Here is a 20,393-nt window from a genome sequence, read left to right as displayed (position 1 = left end):
AAATTCCTGCCATAACTTCGTGCCCCGCCCACGCTATTGTCACAGCAGTGAGAGATCTACAAGAATATGCCAATATATTTGTACTCATATCCGGCAGTAGTCTGTCCCTTTACAAAGTAATATGATTTAAAAATCGCGATTTTTGCAAGACTGATTGAAGATATTGTAACGAGGACAAAAATAGAACACAAACAACAGGACCCTTCGTTCGTCGCGTCGTTTTCATTGCATCCTCAAGCATGAAGCAACTAGCCCAAGTAAGAATTTACTTGTGCAAGGCTGATGTTCAATGTTACATGTTTAATGTCGCTTGAATATTCGTAATTTTATATTGAGATGTGCAAAGTGAAGCTTCAACAGTGGTTTCACACTTAACACTTTTCGATCTACTAGAGGCGCTTTATCTGTACATCTAGCCCTACTCGGCGCGGATAGGTCAACATTCTAGAAACTCCCGCAGCCCCGCAGCAGTTGAGAATGTGTCTAACTCTGGGGCTTCCCTTGCCCATAAGCTGCTAAATAATCGCGGCAAGATCACACGAGGTGATGAACCGGCCGAATAGTTGTGTCACTGGCGGTACGCCTCTTTAAAATGCCTTCACACTCGACTCAGCTTAAGATGCCATCAACTTCGTATGATGTTTGAGACGTAAAATAATAGCGCTAAAGGTCGACAAACCCAGGTGAGACGGACGCAGGACAAGAGCTAACTTCATCTAACTGTCTTCACTGCCAAGCCAGCAAATATAAAGAAATTCCAAGCCATGCGCAGACACAAGAACACGAGGCATCAATTAAACCGTTCAAGATATGACATCTCAGTCTTCAAAAGGCGGGCCGGAATATCGAAGTCAAGTGTTTGTCTGCCTTTAGCGCTATTATTTTCCCTATCAAACAGTATGAACCATCTGGTCCAAATTGACGTTCTTTTAAACCAACTTCGTATGAATTGGAGTGCAGCGTAGTTTTAGTGTCCAAAGTTCTGCGAGGTCTCACGCCGGTAACAACTCTCTCCCTCACTCTCCCCGCGGGTCTTCTTCGCCGCGTGGGGTTAATTGCACCTCTTGCGCACGCAACTTCTCACGCGGCGCACAACAATGGGTGGCCAACAGGGCCCGGTGCTGGCCGCAGCCTACGCGCTCTGACTGCGTGGGGACAGTCAGCGCAATTGGAGCGATGTCTATCCTGGCGGCGAGAACACGGCGGGTCGCGGTGCGGTCAGAGGTGACCTGCTGCGCGCCACTCTGCGAGCACCGTCCACTTCTGCTGCAGCTTTTCTCCCACGTGTCGAGACTTGCGCGTTCCTTTCGCTCCGTCTCATGACTAAAGGGTGAAGAGTAGGGCCACAGCGCTCGTTACACGTGCGTAAGACAGTGTGGGGCACTACACCATTCTCTTCCAGCACTGACGCTGTGTAACGAGAGGCGTTGTTTGATTTCAAGCTGCCGCTGCGAACTGCTGATCTCGTCCCCTAGTTCCTTTCTATTAACTTGATAAGTGAGTTATTCTTTTGTCTCCGCTTGTTTTCAGCGTAGTAAATCATTACAGGCGCCTCGGCGCACCAGTGTAGCCGCAAACGTTTTTGTCGGACTGCTGTTCTTCTTCAGTCGCTTGGAGGACAATGGACCGGCACGTGTCAAGGCACGGTGGGTAACGAGAGCTGGCTTGTGTTAACAAGTCGCAGTGGACAACAGGGCGGCGTTTTCACTTAGCGGAGTCGTAAGGAGGGTGGCTATAGGTCTATAGGTGGCTATAGGCTATAGGTGGTTATAGGGAACTTACGTGTTTTGATCACAAGTCGCGAATAAGCCAGCTATCACTGATACCGATATCTTTACGACGGAACCAGACAGGTGAGCTCCCTGAATTAACTGACAGTTTTCAAAACCTGAAAGCTATAAATTTTCAGCAAATTTGGATTATTGCTAAGCATTCCTATGCGTTACAAAGTGAGTAGCCCGCTTCTTATCACCATGAAAGTGGCCATAAATGCTCATTGCCATGACCACCTTATAACCTGTGTGTGCGAGATTATCTTTTCATTCTCCGGTTTATATGGAAGATGTAATTTTTTTAAACTGTTCAAAACGATTGAAATATTCGTCGCCTAAACAGCTCCACTTTAAACCCTTTCCTGCAGTGAATGAGTGCTACAAGAGGATTTTAGCGCCCAGGCTCTATCTAGACAGGAAAGAAGACAACACGGGCGCTTTCTTGTGCATAGTTTTGGCGCTAAAATACTTTTCCAACTAGCCCAGCGGTTAACTCTTTCAAAGTGAATGAGTGGCGCCATCATTGTTCCAGAGAAGGCCAATGCGCACGACAACGTATGAGTCAGGAAAGACCGACGCCCGGATGTGGGCTACACATCCTGGATGGTACTGTTCCGAAACGGCAATCGCGTTCATACGCAACCGCTCACAGCACGAAACTGCTTCGAATGCGACCCAAGTGTTCGTTTTAACACGCCCAAAGTCCAAATGCGGTATCCGCATAGGTCTGCATTTAATTCGGAGCGTGTGTGAAAAGATAATAATAATAATGAAGAAGGAAACGAAAGAGCTGCCTCATAGCACCGTCTTCGCTTGTGCATTGAGGGCGGGACCACTTGGTCAGTGAGCAAAGTCGTTCTTGGCGCCAATGTCTGCGGCTGGAGCAAAAAAGCTTCTAGCTGTGTTAATCGGCCGACTCCCTTCCAGCCCGCATTTTCTTTCGTGTGTGAGCAATAGAGGGAGCGCGGCTTACTCTTACGCAAGAACAATCGCCGCTCAAAAGGCAGGTCACAAAAGAGAGACCGACGGAAAGCAAAGAAGGGCAGAGGAAAGAACGCGTGAATGCAGCGGACTCCGCAGGAAGAACTCGCTCAGAATTCTGATAATGCCTGACGGGGACGTGAGTTATGACGCTGGCGCGAGCACGCAAAGGGCGTGGTGCGCTGTCCGCATTGTCTGTTTCTCCGCCGCCGCCGCCGCCACGAATGACTTCGCCTTCGCGGGCGGTCAGCCAGTCTTCCGCGTTCACGCGTGCCGGATTTGAAGCGGTATCCCCCCCCCCCCCCCCCCCTTTTCTCAACCTTTTATGTTTGTGTGCTTGTCTGATGGCGAAGCATGACTCGTTCGCCGTATAGATACGTCAGGCAGTCAGTGAACCGTTGAGACGGGCCGAGGGGGCAACGCGGGATGTGATCGAAATCGAGAAAGTGTTCGAATGGTTGATGCCTGCTCCTATTCTGCGGCCATTGTTTTTTTTTTTATCTTCGTCGGCGATCGTCAAACAGGAGCGATTTTCTCCGGCCTTACAGCAGTATTTGTTGTGAAGCTGACGCACGCAGGTGAATATTTTTGCTTTTTTATTATTATTAGCTTACCCCTGTAATCATTACCATACGATAATGTGCCGTGCAGAAATCTTGGTCGTCAGGTCGAAATAAATGCTGAAAGCTAGCTGCGATGTTTACTGGCTATAAGGCTGGCGATAGTTGACGAGTGACGTATAGGCGGCCTTGCTGACACCATCCTGTGGAGCTGAGGAAGTTGCAAAAATGCGAATGAGGAAGACAGAGCACACAGCTTTTTTTTCTTTTTTTTTGCAGCATTAAAGGGTTAGACCTCAGTTCATAGTTTTCTCCCTTAACTTCAGCTGTGGGATCAGTCCCTTACTTTTACGCAAAAGCGAGCAATGAAGACAGCAATAACTGACGATAAACTTCAAAGAGAAACGCGTTGCCTTTCGCCGCAACGCAGCTATGCAAAAGCACCTCTAAAATCAACACAAGCCATTTAATGCTTTCTGTATGTTTCACATGGCACGATGAGGCTTACACCAAAAACGACCAATTTCTAAACAAAAATACATCCTGAATTTTCCAATTATTCGCTATAACCGATGCATTTCAAAACAGAGATGAATTTGTAAGCGAGATTCTGCCGCGCTAATGATTATCAAAAACAGGCTGCCATCGAATAAGGCTAGTGGCGCCTGATTTTGGCTGTGAGAGAGGTTTCGAATGGCTGGGCATGTACCGCATTTGTCAAAAGTTACCAGACAATAGGGTTTACCTTTCAGCCTTTATGGCACCCCTAAAGACCGAAATCTCTCGAAAGGTAAGGGCAGCGGTTCTCCTTACCTTACACAGGCCTAGAGCTTAAGGTGTACCATAAGTGGTTCGCGACACGGCTCAGAAACCAACCTGTAAGGCTAGATACCTTTTGCAAAGACGGCAGGTATTAAGATGGCATGACGGAAAATGTACTATAACAATGATCAGTATGGTGTATTGAAGCTCCAAGATCATTCCATGAGCGAGGAGCTCTCTATGTCACTTTGGCACGGACGGGCACCAGAAGCTATGGCTTAGAACGCCGTTTTAAACTCGCACGTACTGTGCTTAGACATTCCTTACTTCGCAGCATCACGGTCCAAAGGTCACCAGCTCGATACCACCAAGCGGAGCCACTTACGGCGGTTCTTGTACTACTCTACGGGAGCTCAACTTTGAAGTCGAATCGCACAAGCCCCTTGAGTTATCAATCCATTGAGTTAGCAATCCATGGTCTCTACTCGTGCTATGCAATACTTGCAAGACGTTAATTTCTTCCAGTAGAGATGTACAATGTTTACACAAGAGGTTCAGAACACTGCATCTTTGGACTGGTTCGATCTTTGGACTGGTGCAAAACATGCAAAGCACTCGTGCTCCTACTTGCTCTGTGTTTGCTCACACGTGCACGTATACAACACTTCAGCGAGCAATATGACGCCTTGCATTAAGCGTTTGTAAAACTCTTAGGTTTGAGAGGCGTTTATATAGCTGCGTTACGGTGAAGCACATACGAGAATCACATAAAATTTAGTTTCATTGCCGGTTTTTTGCGGCACTGTAAACACATATTCCTTTAATTTGCGTAATTCCTCTAAATGCTGACGTTTCGCGAGCAATGTAAGCAATCAAAATTATTTAGAGTAGCTCGTGAAGCAATCGTGAACTATTGCTCGTTTAAAATTGAGGCGAAACTTTAACGCCCTTTCCTGCCACATCATTTTAGTACAGTGAAACTGCTTTAGTATGGTCACTCGTATCTGATTTGCTCTAGACTCACTCAATAGACCTACGACATGATAACCTCCTTAACCACAGCCGAAAAACTTAACCGTGACTTTTTTCGTTGAAATAAAAGTCCGCAGTTCCAATCCGCACTGTATAAGCATGTATTTCTATCTGTACACACATTCAAGCCGCTGTATATGTGTCCTGCTTTTGTACAACAACCGCACGTATACTACTGCACCTCCTCGCAAGAAAAAAATGAAAGGTAAAGGTGTGAAGGTCGACACCACAGACATTAATAACCTGCTGCGGTCACAACTTAATGCGTTTTCTTATAGGCGCAGAATGCAACCCAGTTTCAATTAATTGCCGCGCAAAAAAATCGATACCCCGTACCTGCTCAGTGAGAGATACCTCCGGCAAGGCGGCAATAAAAACTCTTAAGCGCATGCAATAAACTCAGTGTACAAGGAGGAAATTAAAAATGTTTCGCGGTTGTCATTTATAGCCTTTTGGACGGGAACAAAAATAACATACAAGAAAGCGCTTTTGCTGACACCTTTAGACGGCATCGGCACGAAGGCCACGCTCACTAACCCTGATTGTTTCCAGTGATTGAGAGCGTCCGGCCGACTGCCCAACGACCCAAGTGACGATCAGAGTGGCCGCTGCCTTTCCGTGCCCACGGCCGCTCATGCGTCGTATCGTGAGACAATCTGTTCTCTCCGTGGAAAGTTTCGGCGCAATTGCTCTGAGCGAACGATGTGGGTTTTGTCTTTTCTTTATTTGCCCGTGCGTGCGCATACCGCGCCCTCAAGGAGAACGGCTGGAAGGACAGCTGTGATAGGACACATGCGTACAGTGGGTGCGATAATCGAGCTGTTGCGCGGTTAGCCCGCACTTCGTGCGAAGTGGTCCGCAACACCTATCTTACCGCGACGAACGCGCGTAAAAATAAAGGCACAGCGTGATTTTCGTGTGCTGGGCTAAAGTACAGCGTGCCACTTGATACTGCCGACAAAAATTAAGAGAAGATGGAAATCAACGCCCGACTTTTGTCTGAGTCCACTTCTGTATAATCTTTGTGCCACAGTGCCAACCTAGTAGGGTTGTGTGGCAGCCCCAGCTGTGTTATAACTTTTGTATATCGGTATTCCGTTTCTTTCTGCAGTCGTAATGTATTCAGCTCTGTATGGGGTATGCTTTTGCATTCTTTTGCACCGCTATCACCAAGCTTAAAAGAGCTGACGTGTAAAAGGAGGAATCAGCTGGCGCTAGAACATCGTCTACATGTCTTAGAGGATGAAGCCATGAATTCCGTACCTATTTGACAGATGGAATACTCTTTCTAAGAAAATAGTACGAGTGGTTATACCCGTGCGAAAACTTGCACCTTAATTTGTGCTTCAGACACACGCGTGAGGGTGAATAAGGGCACAATTTTGCCGTGCACGTTTTCCAATTTGTACCGTGAAAATCAGTGCATAAAGAGGCGCTACTATTTCGTCATGTCTACTCGATAAATTCATTCTGTATGAAGGTAATATTCATTACGACTTTGGTGAACTGGATATTTTGACGTTAAGCGCCTCCCAGCGCACCATTATGAGACAGACATAACTGCCACAGCTGCCCTATTACTCCTAACCACTATAACGTCAAGCAAAGGTATTACAGCGCAAATCGTTGACTGTCCATTTCATCACCGCTGGCTCCCCTCCCCCTTTCTTTGTTTTAATGACAGTAATTATACCAGTATTTCTTAATACCTCCAGAACAAATCATTCCTGCATGTGGTATACGGAATGCCTCGCTGTAGCTCTGTGCAGTGCACACATGAACGAGACTGCTTTTATTGTTGAGTAGATAAAGCTGTCCGGTGTTATTACGCACTGTTTCTCCCCGAAAAACCTGCACTCAGATGCAGGAATTGTGCAAAAAGGTAACGATAATGCGCCCGGCTTCTGGGTACGTGCCTACTAGCTCTCTGAATCCTTTCGTGCGCGCGTGCGCGCGTGCGTGCGCGGGCACAGTGTGAGTAATGAGATATTTACGGTGGCCGGAAACACCTATCGCTGCCTTTTTTCCTTAAGTTAGATGCGTGGAAAATAAATTCAAACAATCTACGCCATAGGCAGCTACTCCGCGCCTTTGAGTACATAGGGAAACCTCTGGGTGATAAGACTGAATGGACGATATCTGTGAAGCTCATCTCCACTGCAAACCCCTGTTAATGTCATCAGTCTTTGTTGAAAGCTACCGAAACTGCCGACACTAAAATGGCAGAAATCGTTTTCCTCGCAACTACCGAGATAAACGAGCTTCCCGGCCACTCTTGAGCGCCCTGTAGAGTAACTTTTCTTTCCTTGTTTCGGCGCTAAAGCTATCAAAGCAAGACTAAAAGGTCCTTTGCCGCTTCCCAGTGAGTGCAAAACCACACCTGCACCTCGGAGGCAAAAGTGTGTAATGTAATCGCGCCGGTGTCCTCGTTTCTAGGCACTGAGAAAGTGCAGAGCTTTAGTATACACTTCGTTTGCTTTAGAACAGCGTTTTCGTGCAGCTTCAGTGGCCTCGCACATGCACGCAACGGCTACGAGGCCGACAATAAAAGAAGAAACTGCGCTCCTGCGTCATGGAGAGAAGAGTAGAAGCGTGGACTTAAATTTTTGCTCATGACATCCCCAAAACAATTTATATTTACTGGAAGAACTTTTTGAAAGGTAGTTTACCAAAGGTGTTTGTTCACTTGCTCACATTCCTCGCCTCGCGATCGCATCAGTTCGCATAATTTCTGTGTTCGATGCCAAGCGACAGCAGTCTTTCGGTTCTGAAAAAGGCGAAAACTCGATGAGGCCAGCTTTGAGGCGCTTTCGCATACTGTATCGAGCTCTTGCAGCGTCTTATCCTCAATACATACACTCGTGAAAGGCACCACGTTGCTTTCTTTCAGTGCCCAATAGTAATGCATATGTACCCCATGAGCACTCATACGGAGCTAAAAACCAGACAACGACTAGTGTTGAAAACCTCGAAGAATTGAGCAAGCTGCATTAGTGTTTTCTTCGTAAGAGTCTAGCTGCATTCAAAAACGTTTTCACTTCAACTGCTCGCAAACCACGCGCACCACATTGGGGTTATTGTCTGTACAGTTTGAAATAGTACTTAATGCTATTTAAGTTTTAAAAAAAACTGCGCAGTGACACGAATATCACCCCTAAAATTGTATCCGCAGGCATTAGACTCAAGTGCCATAATTTCTGGCTCTTTAATGAGCACGTTAACAAGGACCTAGCTTAACGCAACCACGCGTTTACTATTGAATACCCCATATTTCTCTTGTGATAATATCATTCATGACTGCGTTTTCAGTAACTCTTGATGCTTCATGATCAGTATATAAAAGACTAGAAAGGCATGAAGGAAAGCTTTTGCTAGCCACGAGAAATTTGAGGATAGAAATTCACTCCTAAATGAATGCCGGCGTCCGCTCAAGCCTGTTGCATAGTGCTAAGAAGGAACACTTCTCGAAAGCCGCTCTTAGCTGCTAGTTGCTATTCCTGACGGGTACAGGCATTCACAATAATCATTGTCGCCATCATGAACCAGGCAACGCCGATTGCACGATAAATTTCTCACCCATTGGCCGCTTAATGGACCACAGGTTACCTGCACTCCGCATTCCATCTCCCGATCAAGCCTTTTTCGTTATCCTGATTTTGACTCCCTGATCATAAACTCGGGCTTGTTTTGTAATACACCCTGCTCTCTCACTCTTGCTCTTAAAGTTTCCTCCTCACTCTACTCTCCTCATTCATTTCAAAGCTCTTTGTTAGTTTCACGTTAGGCTTTGTACGTGAGCACGCGTAAGTAAGTGCCTAAACAGTGAAACTTGTTCCAGCATATTCTTCTTTTACGCACATTTTTGTTTCATATGCATATTCCTGTTCAGACTAACTATCATATTCTTGTTCCGGCACCCAGTTGCGCTAACTTAGTGTGCTCGCGCTGGTCAAACGAATTTCTGTATGCACATTCGCTGATTGCGAAGTGGCCACAGCAAACCTGCACTGCGATGCGTTCAGTCTTAATTCCCAAGAGGTCCTATGCTCGTCCCCCCCACCTAATATGGCTTGCTGGTGGAATTATTTTTGAAATAAGATTTCGAGGTTACTTCGACGAGGGTCTACAGCGCAAGGCTGCAACTGTAACTAGAGAAGAAAAGGAAAAAAGGAGACCTCATCTCCGTAAGAGGGTCGGATTGAGCCCCTCGCTTCCACGTGTCCCACAGTGCTTGGTCCAGTGGTTCCTGCACGTGTGCGTCATTTGTTACCCGCGGCTCTTTTGCCCTCGTCTGGGTAATCCGCGGACAGGAGCCCTTCGCGGTTCATTTAACAACGGAACCGCCGCGGCAGAGGCCGAGCCAGACCGCACCGTGGCGCTCGGAGCCGCTCGTGTGCATAGCCGCATCATATATGCGCGCTATGGCTGCGCGGCGGCTTGCTTTGTTGGCGTGCCCCAGCGCCACGGCCTCCGTCGTCAGCGTCCATTTCTGGGGCCCGCTTTTCCTCGGCGCACTTCACGCCACACACCAAGGCAGTATGGAGAGCCGCTCCGTAAAAGGGCTTTGTTTTCCTGCATGCCATTTTTGTTGGAGAGCCGTCAGGAGCGTTGTGCGCAGAACCGTTGTACGCGCGCGTGTGTGGATTGAGTTGTTGCCGCAAGTGGGGTATGCACACAAGCATGTCGTTCTGTGGCCGGAATGTTTGCGTGCGACGGAGTTGGTTCCGATAGGCGGGCGAGTGGCGAGGGAAAGGAACGCTGTTCAGTTTATGCGGGGGTCTTTTTGTTAGGTTGAATTCTGGTTTTGTTGTTTCTAAAGACAGATACTATCGATCAATGAATACAGTAACCAAAATATCGGTGCCTGTCGAAACTTTATTGCAAAAAGCGCGAATATCGGCATCTGGTAGACAAGTCTGTAATTCCTGCAGTTTGCTAGTCGCGAGTAGTATGCGCGCGGCTCAAGTGTCAACATTTCAAGGTAAAAAAATAAATAAAAAAGAGTCATACCAATTCATAAAATTATTATTATTATTATTATTATTATTATTATTATTATTATTATTATTATTATTATTATTATTATTATTATTATTATTATTATTATTATTATTATTATTATTATTATTATTATTATTATTATTGTGCCAACTCCTATGGCAATCATGTCAAAGAAGTTTTCTTTTTCATGCTCCCTTGAGATTTTTCTCAAACTGGTTCATTACAGCCCTTCTTTTCATGGCCGTGTTTTCTTGCTTGTGTCCATAAAAATGTTTCGGCGCAATGAGTGCGCGCACAAGCATGATGCAGGTGCTTACCTGCCAGCCTGTTCGACGACAGTGACTGCAAACATAAAACGTTCAGTTTCGTACCTGTGCGTTATGCAGAAAGCCGATGGAATGGGAATACTCGTTGGTTTTGTACAGGTAGGAAAATATTTATTACAAAAGTGCTCTACAACTATTCCACAGTGTCTATGTTTCTACGATACGTTCCGCAGTTTCGGTCAACATCCGACGCTGTCGCATTTGGCAAAGCACATCCCTCCCTTATCCACGAGCCAGCGCTAACAGCTTCAAGCACGGACACGTGGCATGCGTTCCGCGAGGGAGTTTAAACTCGTCACCGATCACAGTTTGTTACGGATTGTATCGCACACAAAAGCAGTAATCTACAAGAAAGGCGAGTGCTTAATAGAGCGTGAAGTACATTTATAATTAAGGCTGCTGTGGGCTCAACGTTATCCTTTCTATTTGCTTCCCGACTCCCCCCCCCCCCCTTTTTTTTTTCTTCTTTCTGTCTAATACAGTCACTATGGCAGCCTTTTCATCGCGGACTCACTGTCATGATAGGCTGACATGGGGAGCATATACGATAAAGTTTTATGTTACTATTTTAGTCTCCTTTTTTTTTGCCAGTGAGCAATGACGTAACGTTCCGACAGACTTGACTCTATCCTCGTAATAACCGCTTCTATATACATACTTCCCTAACTATACACAAGCTTTTATTATATTCAATGCAGCAGAGAAGCGGCCATTTTTTTTTTAGAAAAACTCTATCTCAACAATTACAAATTACATGAAAATGAACTCCTAGGATCAATAAATACCGATGCGATATGAAGCCCATGGTTTAGGCTGAAACCATGCTTCCATACAAGTGCATCACTGGGAACAATACATCGTACGCGAAACAATCCCTTCGTTAGTAAGTACGTAAGACACCTTCCGATTTCCGCGCCGTAGCGTAACAGAATAAGACTTAAATATACAATAACAGTTGTTTAATAGCCAGCAAGGAGTGACATGAACTCGATGATGATTGCTAGTTTCAGTGTGAGAAATGAGTTGTTAAGTTCAAGCTTCAAGAGACGCCTAAAGAAGCGTTAGGAATTGCTGTAGCCGTTAGTCCACGAGAACCCAGACCATAAAGCACCCGTCAGGTCAACCACGTGCGTTTCATAAAAGCTTGACTCGCATAAGCTCAAATGAAACTTTCGTGAACGCAAAGAAAGCAGCTATATTGAAGTGGCACAAAAGAAATACAGAAGAAAAGGAAAATGGCACCCTCCGAAATTCGTGAAATACGACGGGGCCTTGGACGCATCTAAACGCATGACACATATAATTACCCGTTCTTAGTAAAGGGAAACAAAGTTGGAAAAACTTGTTGATCACCTTTTCATTCTTCGTTAGACCACTAAGCTTACTCACGCTCAAATAACCCGCTCTGAGCAATTTGTGCGAACAAACAGCAACCGAACGACACTAATTCAGCACGAAAACCGCTTCATGCAGCCAAAGCGTGCTTTTGATAATGCGGGACTTCATTTTACGAATGCTCGATTGTTGTGACATGTTTAACGTTTAGCACGCTTCTAAAATTCAATAGGTTTATTTTTATCTAGCTTTTTTCGATTTCAAGATTGGTATATAGCCCCCAGAAAACCTGCAGCTTTGAGTGTCACTAAATGAAATTAACTGGGGCGCTGTGCCTTCGGAAAGGCTTTAATGTGGCGCATAATTCGTTACGAATGTTGCTAAAAAAATCACCTGCGGACTGTTCTGTGCGATATTGCACCGCTTTCGATTACCTAGAACCTGGTAATACAAGTAGCCGTTATGGCTACCTTCATTTAACTGGAAGGACACACCTACGCGACATCGCAAGTGACTGCGCGCTGCCTAGCGATGTCTTATGCGCAGTACTTAGCCCTATCTAAATCTCTCAAACATTGGCAAAGGGAAAATGGGCGGCGCGTAGAAAGCGTGTAGGTTAAGGACGAAAAAAAAAAGAACGAACAGATAGGCAACAATGTGGCCAGATGCAGACGTGTTGGTCGCTTCAGGTGTAATTCCGCTGAAACATGGGCCTTGTCGGGCGGTCGCCTCGCCGTTGCTACGGCGGCTCTCACATCAGGCAGCGAACAATCACGATGGCGAGTCACTTGGCATCTTCTCGGGTGGTATCCGCCAGTGGGAAACCGGGTGTGAGGGTATATCCGTGGGCGGCGTCACACGCGCACACACACACATTTCACGGGCGGCCCCCGAGGCCAACGAGCAAAAAAAACTGCACCACACACAAATCACTACTTCTTGAACGAGTATCCACCGTGAACGGGGTCCTCTTGCCAGTATCGCAGATCGATGCCCGGTATATCCTCGCAGCGGAACCTTGGGTTGCTGGACAGAGCGAAGGGAAGAAAGAAATAAGGAAAGAAATGGTTGGTGGCTGGTAGGTGCTCAATCATTTCCCGATTTGCGCTCTATAGACCGGCAAGCGCTTTATTTTCGCATACGCATATCCGGATAATTATTTAATGCGAGCGCTTTTTGCCCTCCGTGCTTTCCTTGTTATAGCTTATGAGGTTAAAGAACAAAGAGTGCGAATAACCTGGCAGGCTGCCCTGGCCCTTATGTGCTCCGGCTTTCCCTTGGGAGGAGCAATTGCCCCATTATCTCGCTATTATCGTTGCTGTAAGCCTACGTTTCGAAACACGGAGCAAAGCAAAGACTTGGCCATCTTACGCGGTAATAATGCGAATATTTACTACTTATTCAACGGATAACTCCACTTCACACCACGACAAGCTGTTAATTTAAACATGAGCTGGATAACTGCATGCAATATACCGTTGATCGTACCATACTCAACAATTCTGGACAAAAGTATTTTTAACTGGTAATAGTTTAGGAACGCAATTTTATCATGTATTGTAAGATTTCACCATAACAATCAATATATCCACAGATCTCCCGGCGACAGCCTGGCATTTATTTGCTATGAAAGTTTTTGCTGCGTCAAAAGCGTTTCCAATTGGATTTCTATGGTAGTCTTAACTGCTCAATGCAAGTGATGAAAAAACTTGGAAAAAAAATTGCTACACAGCTTCACTATTTCCATAAAAGTACCTTACAGTTTTCGGTTATTCAAAATTTTTGTTCAACAATGTTTTACATGAGCATCACACTTACTAGTTATTCTTATCTGCGATTTTTTTAATCAATGCGCCGAGTAACTTTCAGCTACAAGGAATACAGGTGAAGTGCGCAGAATAAATGAACTCCAATCTCCACTGGTATTTCTATACTTTGGAGCCTGCCCTAAACGACTGTTCTTTTCTTCAAAGCTTTTCATAAACAGCATAGAAGTCAAATAAAAAGGAGAAGTTCGGCACTTACTAGATAGGATGGGGCAACCTCATAACCCATAGTTGAATCGTGGGCATGTCGTCCGCGTTCTCGCATATTATTTTGGACTGCGTGGCCTTGCGAATCTCTTGAAGTTGTTCTGTAAGAGAAACGAAGATATGATGAACATGAATATCGCGTTCATTAAGCCAATGTCGTGTACTTATTTAAATAACGCGCACATTTGCCTTAGCGTATATAATAACACAAAATAAGGTACGAAGGCTCTTTGAATCGCCAACAACACGTGCCTCTTTCCTTTCCCTTTGGCTTCACTCTGGTTGGAACCAGCGGCCTAGGCTCAAACACTTTCTAAGAAAGGTTTCCATCCCCACGAGAAAACTTAAGAGTAGCGGTCCAAATATAACAATTTCAGGGGCACGATTACTCCAGTACTAGCGCATACAAATCATACAAGATACAAATCAGAATACAAGAATGGAAACAATGGAGTGCTTTTGCTTTACACATGCCTAATAATGATGCAATGACGCAATTTGATCTCACTGCAAACAAAGCCCCCCCCCCCCCCCCCCTTTTTTTTTCACGTCCTTGTATGCACTGCTTCGAGTGTGCTCAGTTGTTTGCGAAAGTTGTGCATGACGCTGGCATTAACCCCCTCGCATTGCCGGAATTTTGGTAAGAAAAGATTGCGAGCCCTTCCTGTTACGTGCGTCACGCGGTTTACTGCCTCGGTGCAGGTTGTGTCACCATGGTCTTCAAGAACCACGCGGGGACTACTACTTAGACCACTGTGAAACGGAGTCTAACAAAGCATCCGGTAAGAAGAGGCTATAGAATTACACTAGCCACCTTCGTCTCGCTTGCAAATGTCAACTGGACTCAGTGGCCGAAAGCAGTAAAGAATGGTACCCGACCTTATGACCTTATGACCTCTTGTCCAGCCTTATGAAATGAGCATTGAATGTATACGGCTAAATTCCTTTTAAATCAATAAAATTAAGTGTGCCTCGGTCGAAAACTATGCTGCCTAAAACAAAAAAAAAACTTCTAAAATGCTGCATGTGTATGAAACAATGAAGTATATATGTTATTAAGGCGCAGTGAGCAAGTAATAGATCCACAAACGTTTTACATTGTTTTTTTTCTTTACCAGCTGTTGCAACAGTCACCATTGTATTTCACAAGTATGTATTATAGATGATTACCACAGGTCTGGCTACACTACATCAGCTTTGACCAACGCACGAGATAGCGTGATTTCATGTATACGAGTTAATGTCACGTTCTCTTCACGAGAGATTAATCCTGTGTTGCTCCATGCCGTGTGCTGGAGTGTTAATGTGTACGCGTCCACAGTAATCAGTTTTCGTCTTGAAGTGAAGCCCGGCAGATACCTCGGTTTTTCATCGATGGAAAAGCACATAACAGAGCGGTAACTCGTCCTTACCTAGCGTGAAAGATGACGGGAGGCCTGGATTCTCAAACCAGAAACGGTCGCCTCTCCTCAGGTTCGAGAACTGCCTCGCGATGATGCACGCGAAGGTGGGACCAATCATGGCTCCCGGCATGACCCTCTCGGAGATGCCACCGCTCCACAGGTCCACGTCGTCCGGATGCCTGCGATCGAAGCGAGCGAGCCACCAATCAGAACTCAACCATAGCTTACTGGGCCCTGTATTCAGTACAGTCTGTTTCTTAAGGTTTCAGTTCTCGTCCGCACCCAAGACACTCGCCTTTGTAACTGTCTTTGTAACTGCAACTAGTAACTGTCTTTCTTCGCACGATCTAAATTGCTTAACAGGGCAAGATTGCGGCAGATGCGCCGTCCTAGAAGAAAAAGATAAGGCCAAAATAAAATTGGAGGGAGCCCGCACCTAACGGTCACATGGTGTATACATACCTTGATGCGAATAATAAACTGCCCGGATACATTGTGCTGGTGTTTCTTCAAGCTTTTTTCCTTTTTGTTAAGAAAATTGTGCATCTGAAGCCGGGTATAGTTACCCGGCGCATGACTCATTACTCGCTATTACGCATGACTTGGGCGGTGCATTTTCAAGAGCACAACTATGGTTTGTAGGTGCACTGTGTAACCATATTTTCTATTTACGGCACACAATACGAGACATAATTTTTCTCTTTTCGTTTCGTAGGAAGGAGAGCACAAGAATGAGATTGAGCTCGTACCGCCGTCCGCCACTTGAGCCAGAGAAAAAGTTTACTCCGAAATTAGAAATGGACTGTTGCAGTGGATAATTACTGTGGGCTAGTGCAGACCACGCCGTTCAGTAATTCCGTGCTAACGAAGTGCAGCAGCACCGGAAAGGGATAGCAAATGCTCATAGTCTACAATGGCAACATTTTCTAGGCTATTGTCATATTTCGCGCGGTATTGTACAGAGATCAAGAGAAGCGTTTGCAAGATCTCAAACTCGACGCAAGCAACGAAACATCAGATGGCCGTCCAGCAAGCGTACTATCATGGACGCAATCTTATTAGCATCTGCTAAACTTGCGAAACTATGAGAATTTATAATCCGAACTTGCGAGAAGTGCAGAAACTGTGCAAGTCTCGTCGTAGTTAGTTCTACCGCGCAGAAGGATCGGTTGCCCGCTATTTTGCCTTGCATCATTGGCAATAGCCCTGCAATCTCAATTTTTAATGTGACATTATTAGCACAGAAAAAAGGCATTGATTAATTAGTCTTCCTATCTCGCATGATGATATTTCGCGATCTATTGTTAAGACCTGAAGTTCTACGTGAGACCGCCTTTTGCACAATTTCGAATTCCGAGTAAGATTTACCCGGCAAAACGCTATTTGGCCTAGAGAATCCGCCTTGCTCAAAAGAGAACACCTACGCGGGACCAATTGCATTGAAATTGCTTTTGAAATATTATTTGTTGATTGTAGACGCCGCTTTGCTTTACTTCTCACGTTAGCTTCGTTCGGTGCGTTTTAAAGCACATCGCTATTAACCTGTATGACAGAAAATATTTATTGGTCATGGTTTATTCTAGTCTGAGTAACGCGTGCTTGACGTTACGGTAGCATAATACCGTTTCAACGAAGATCTATGTTTACTGTGGTAGGTGCCACAGCAGAGGAAAGTTTTCCCAGTCACAGTAAGACGTCATGACAAACGCACCTATGTCGGGCATACGGATTCGGGTGGTAAGCTTGCATACGTAAAATAATAAACTTGGAGAAACGGCAAAGAAAAACAATCGCGCTGATAAATTTTCTCTTAGCGCAATATATATTTTTGCGACCTATCATTGGCAGCGATGCATATTGTGTTTCGCACTCAAAAAGAGCTCTTCTTGGTTATTTCCCTTCGTTTGCAAAAAAAAAAAAATTCACTCATAAAACGAATCCCAGGGTGGCCCTTGTGCATATGTTGGCTGTCCACATTTGTCAACTGTGAGATAGCCGACGGTTTTCATCCCCCAAATTTGGAATAATGTGAAACAGAAAACAACGGGCTCTAAGTTTTTCCCACCTTATAACACCAGTTACAAACACCAGTTATAACACCAGTTATAACACCAGCTTATAACGCCAGACCGGAATGGTATGGTGGATTTCATTTCACTCATTTCATTTTTTTTCCTCAAGGACCCCCATCTGGAGGTATTAAACAAAGGGGTGGGGTTAACATAAGTACATATAACATATTTTCATGATGACAGGTGCGATGTGACTTCCACTAGGAAGGTGCATGGGCAGGTGATGGCTGCAATTTCGTGGGGGTGGCGGGGGGGGGGGGGGGTCATTCTAGGGACTTGCTTTCACTTGAGATCCATGCTTAAATGAGTATTTAGTTTTTTTTAAAAAAGAAAAGAAAAGTTAACTGACTTTTTCCTCACTCCTCTTGCTTTCGCAGCTATTCCCGAAATTCCACAAATTACCTTTATACTTTTGAACAACTAATTCAATTTGTGTAGCTTATTTCCTTCGCGGCATGCACGCGTACAAACAAAATTATTTAATGAACTAGCCCCTGTAGCACGGCACATTAGAACAATATTACAGAAATTTAATCGAAGTTCCGCCAACGTTACAGTAAAATTATATGTTATATCGAAACAGTAGTTTAACATTGAAAGTAAACATTACTGTTGTAATGCTGACTTGCATTATAATAACGGTAAATGCTGAATAAGGCTGAATGCTAATGGGGGTAGGTAAATTTTAATAGGTGCTGAGAGATAGAATATGCTGCAGTGGTTTTTAATTTCTTATTTTGTGGTGTCTCCTACTACAAGCCTGCTGTGGGCGATATGGCCCTTCGCGTACGTACCCTTCTTCGGGAGTAATTGAATAAACTGACCAGTCGTGAATAAAAAATAAATATCATTGCGAATTAAGGGGTAGCCTTCAGATAAACAAGGGCATGTAGAGCCCCCTAGGGAGTGGGTAGTGAAGTCACTGGGCGGCTGAAAGACAGTAATGAAGCTTTATTAAGGATAGTTTCATAAGCCAGATATCACACCACTCTTGTATTTTGAGGAGATCGTTCTAAATAGCAGTAACGCCGGGCGGGTTAGTTAGGGTCAGGTACACTACACAATCATCCGCAGAAAGCCGGATGTTATATTCAACGTAAAGGGGTAGATCATTAATGTTGGTTATGAAAGGAAGGGGTCCTAGTACGGGGCTTTGAGGAACGCCTGACAGGACATGTGAAAGGAAGGATGAGAGTAGGAGTTTGCAACGACGAACGGGAAACGATTGACTGAGAACTCGCTGATACAGATGAATACACATGGGCCTAAGTCAGGGCATTAATGCGTGTACGGACTGCACCTTCAAAACAGACACACGAATTAAATAAAAGTGTGCCCCTCACACGAGTTCGTACAGTAAATCTCTTAGATTGTGCCCGCCATAGATTGCATGAACAGCCCCATAATTTTGTTTTAAAACTTTGCTTATTGTCCATTCACCACTATCATTCATGGGGCACACGTCAGCAATGGGTATCCATTGTGGTATCCATTCGTGGTATTCATTCATGGTATCCATTTGTGGTATCCATTCGGAGCTGAGTGTATATAATTTGCATGTAGTGCTGTATATAGTGGGGCCCGAGTGTCACTATCGTTGGTGGTTCTTAAAAAAGCGTTGTAAGTGGTGTACCGTAACAACTGGCGGGCTTGCGTGCTCGTGCACAGTTGCTTCACTTTTTTCGACAATATTGCATTTTTGTTATTTAAACGTTAATTAATGTTACAGAAAGGTAATTTTAGCATTTGTTGTAACATTGCGGAAACTTTAGGAAAAGGACATTAAGAACATGGAAATAACGTTTCAGAAAAAAAAAAATGTAACATTGTTCCAATGTTTCGGTGCTACCTGGGAATAACTTATTTACAAGCTTGTGTTCAAATGTCCAATGGACCTACAGAATCATTCGATATAATTATTCTCCTAATAAAGGAAGCACAGGGGCACCGGGAGCTGCAAAATTAGCCCGAATGTCCAACCTTTACGGCTGCAATGCACGCGTCTACATTTCCTTGAAATTCATTATTCCTCTTTATGATCGTAGAACTATATTTAATTTTATTTTGTCAATCTTCTGAGTAAGGCAAAGTACATTTGATTTTTTAAAACCATTGTTCTAATGAAAAAATCTCTTGTATGTTTCACCAGAGCAGTAATCATCCTTGAGCTGTGCAGAGTAATGCCAATTTTGTGAAAGTCATAGCTTTATTTCGACATACAGCTTCAGAGTACCTACCCTATTTCACTGAGATTGCGGAAACGTTGACAGTCGTGTTAGAGAACTTGCGAAATAATTAATGTTCTATGGCTTTCATAAACGTTCTTTTCGGTTACGCCTATTTCGCGTCAAAGAAATGTCGACAGCAGACGAGATTTCTCTTAATTTGGGGCGAAGTTTTCTCTCTTCTTTCCATATGGCAACTGCATTCCAGACAGCTAACGTACAGCGAGCAGTCAACAGAGACGACGCGCCCTCTGTGAGCGCGGAGGCGAAAGTGACCCTCTTGGGGACATTTGGTGCCGGGAGGCAACTGTAGATGGCGCAGGCGCAGTTTACAGTACCACGATGCCCGCGCAGTTTCGGCACCCTGACGCAGTTGGAACCTCGGTGGAAAAAAATTCTTCCACTGTAGTTGGAACGCAATCGACAGGCCTGTTTTAAGAGCCTAAGGTAAAGCGATTAGTGAAACAATTCCAGAACATATGTGATGGTGAATGTTTGAAGCACGGGAGGCTAAAAGCAACACACAATGTGAAGAACGATTAAGTTATCGAGGGGGAAGCATTCGGTGGAAATAGTGTTCAGTACTTATACAGTTGTACCCTTGCTACTTCATGAAGGGGAAAAATGGAAAACAACGATGTCAAGGAAGCGGTAAGACAGCAAGAAAACAGAAAAAAAGAACGAAAAATAAAATATTCAGGAAGGCATCTGCGGGGAAAAATCAATAAAAATAAATCGCCATTAGAGCTTCACAGCACAGGTAAAAATTAATTAAAGGGTTCACATTTTTACAGTATGCTATGCGAAGCACTTTATTTCTCGTTGCTATAGTGTAGGGTATTGAGTATGAAATATCACCGGAAGAAGCTGACGCCTTATATGACGCTTTCT

The 20,393-nt window shown here is 44.7% G+C and overlaps 1 protein-coding gene across 1 annotated transcript in view; it reads right to left on the bottom strand.

Moving 5' to 3' along the window:
- Positions 1–10,523: 10,523 nt before the first annotated feature.
- Positions 10,524–20,393, bottom strand: part of LOC144129253 (salivary peroxidase/catechol oxidase-like) — a 118,649-nt gene continuing 108,779 nt past the window's right edge. The window contains exons 14-16 of the mRNA XM_077663267.1: positions 15,215–15,384; positions 13,795–13,903; positions 10,524–12,795 (exon numbers count right to left, since the gene is read on the bottom strand). Of these exons, the coding sequence (XP_077519393.1) occupies positions 12,702–12,795; positions 13,795–13,903; positions 15,215–15,384 (373 nt within the window). The 3' untranslated portion in view covers positions 10,524–12,701. The remainder of the gene's footprint in view (positions 12,796–13,794; positions 13,904–15,214; positions 15,385–20,393) is intronic.

This window comes from Amblyomma americanum, chromosome 4 (assembly GCF_052857255.1).
Source record: "Amblyomma americanum isolate KBUSLIRL-KWMA chromosome 4, ASM5285725v1, whole genome shotgun sequence".
Taxonomy (NCBI): Eukaryota; Metazoa; Arthropoda; class Arachnida; order Ixodida; family Ixodidae; genus Amblyomma; species Amblyomma americanum.
The sequence above is the reverse complement of the archived record's forward strand: the minus strand, read 5'-3'. Positions and strand labels throughout refer to the sequence as shown.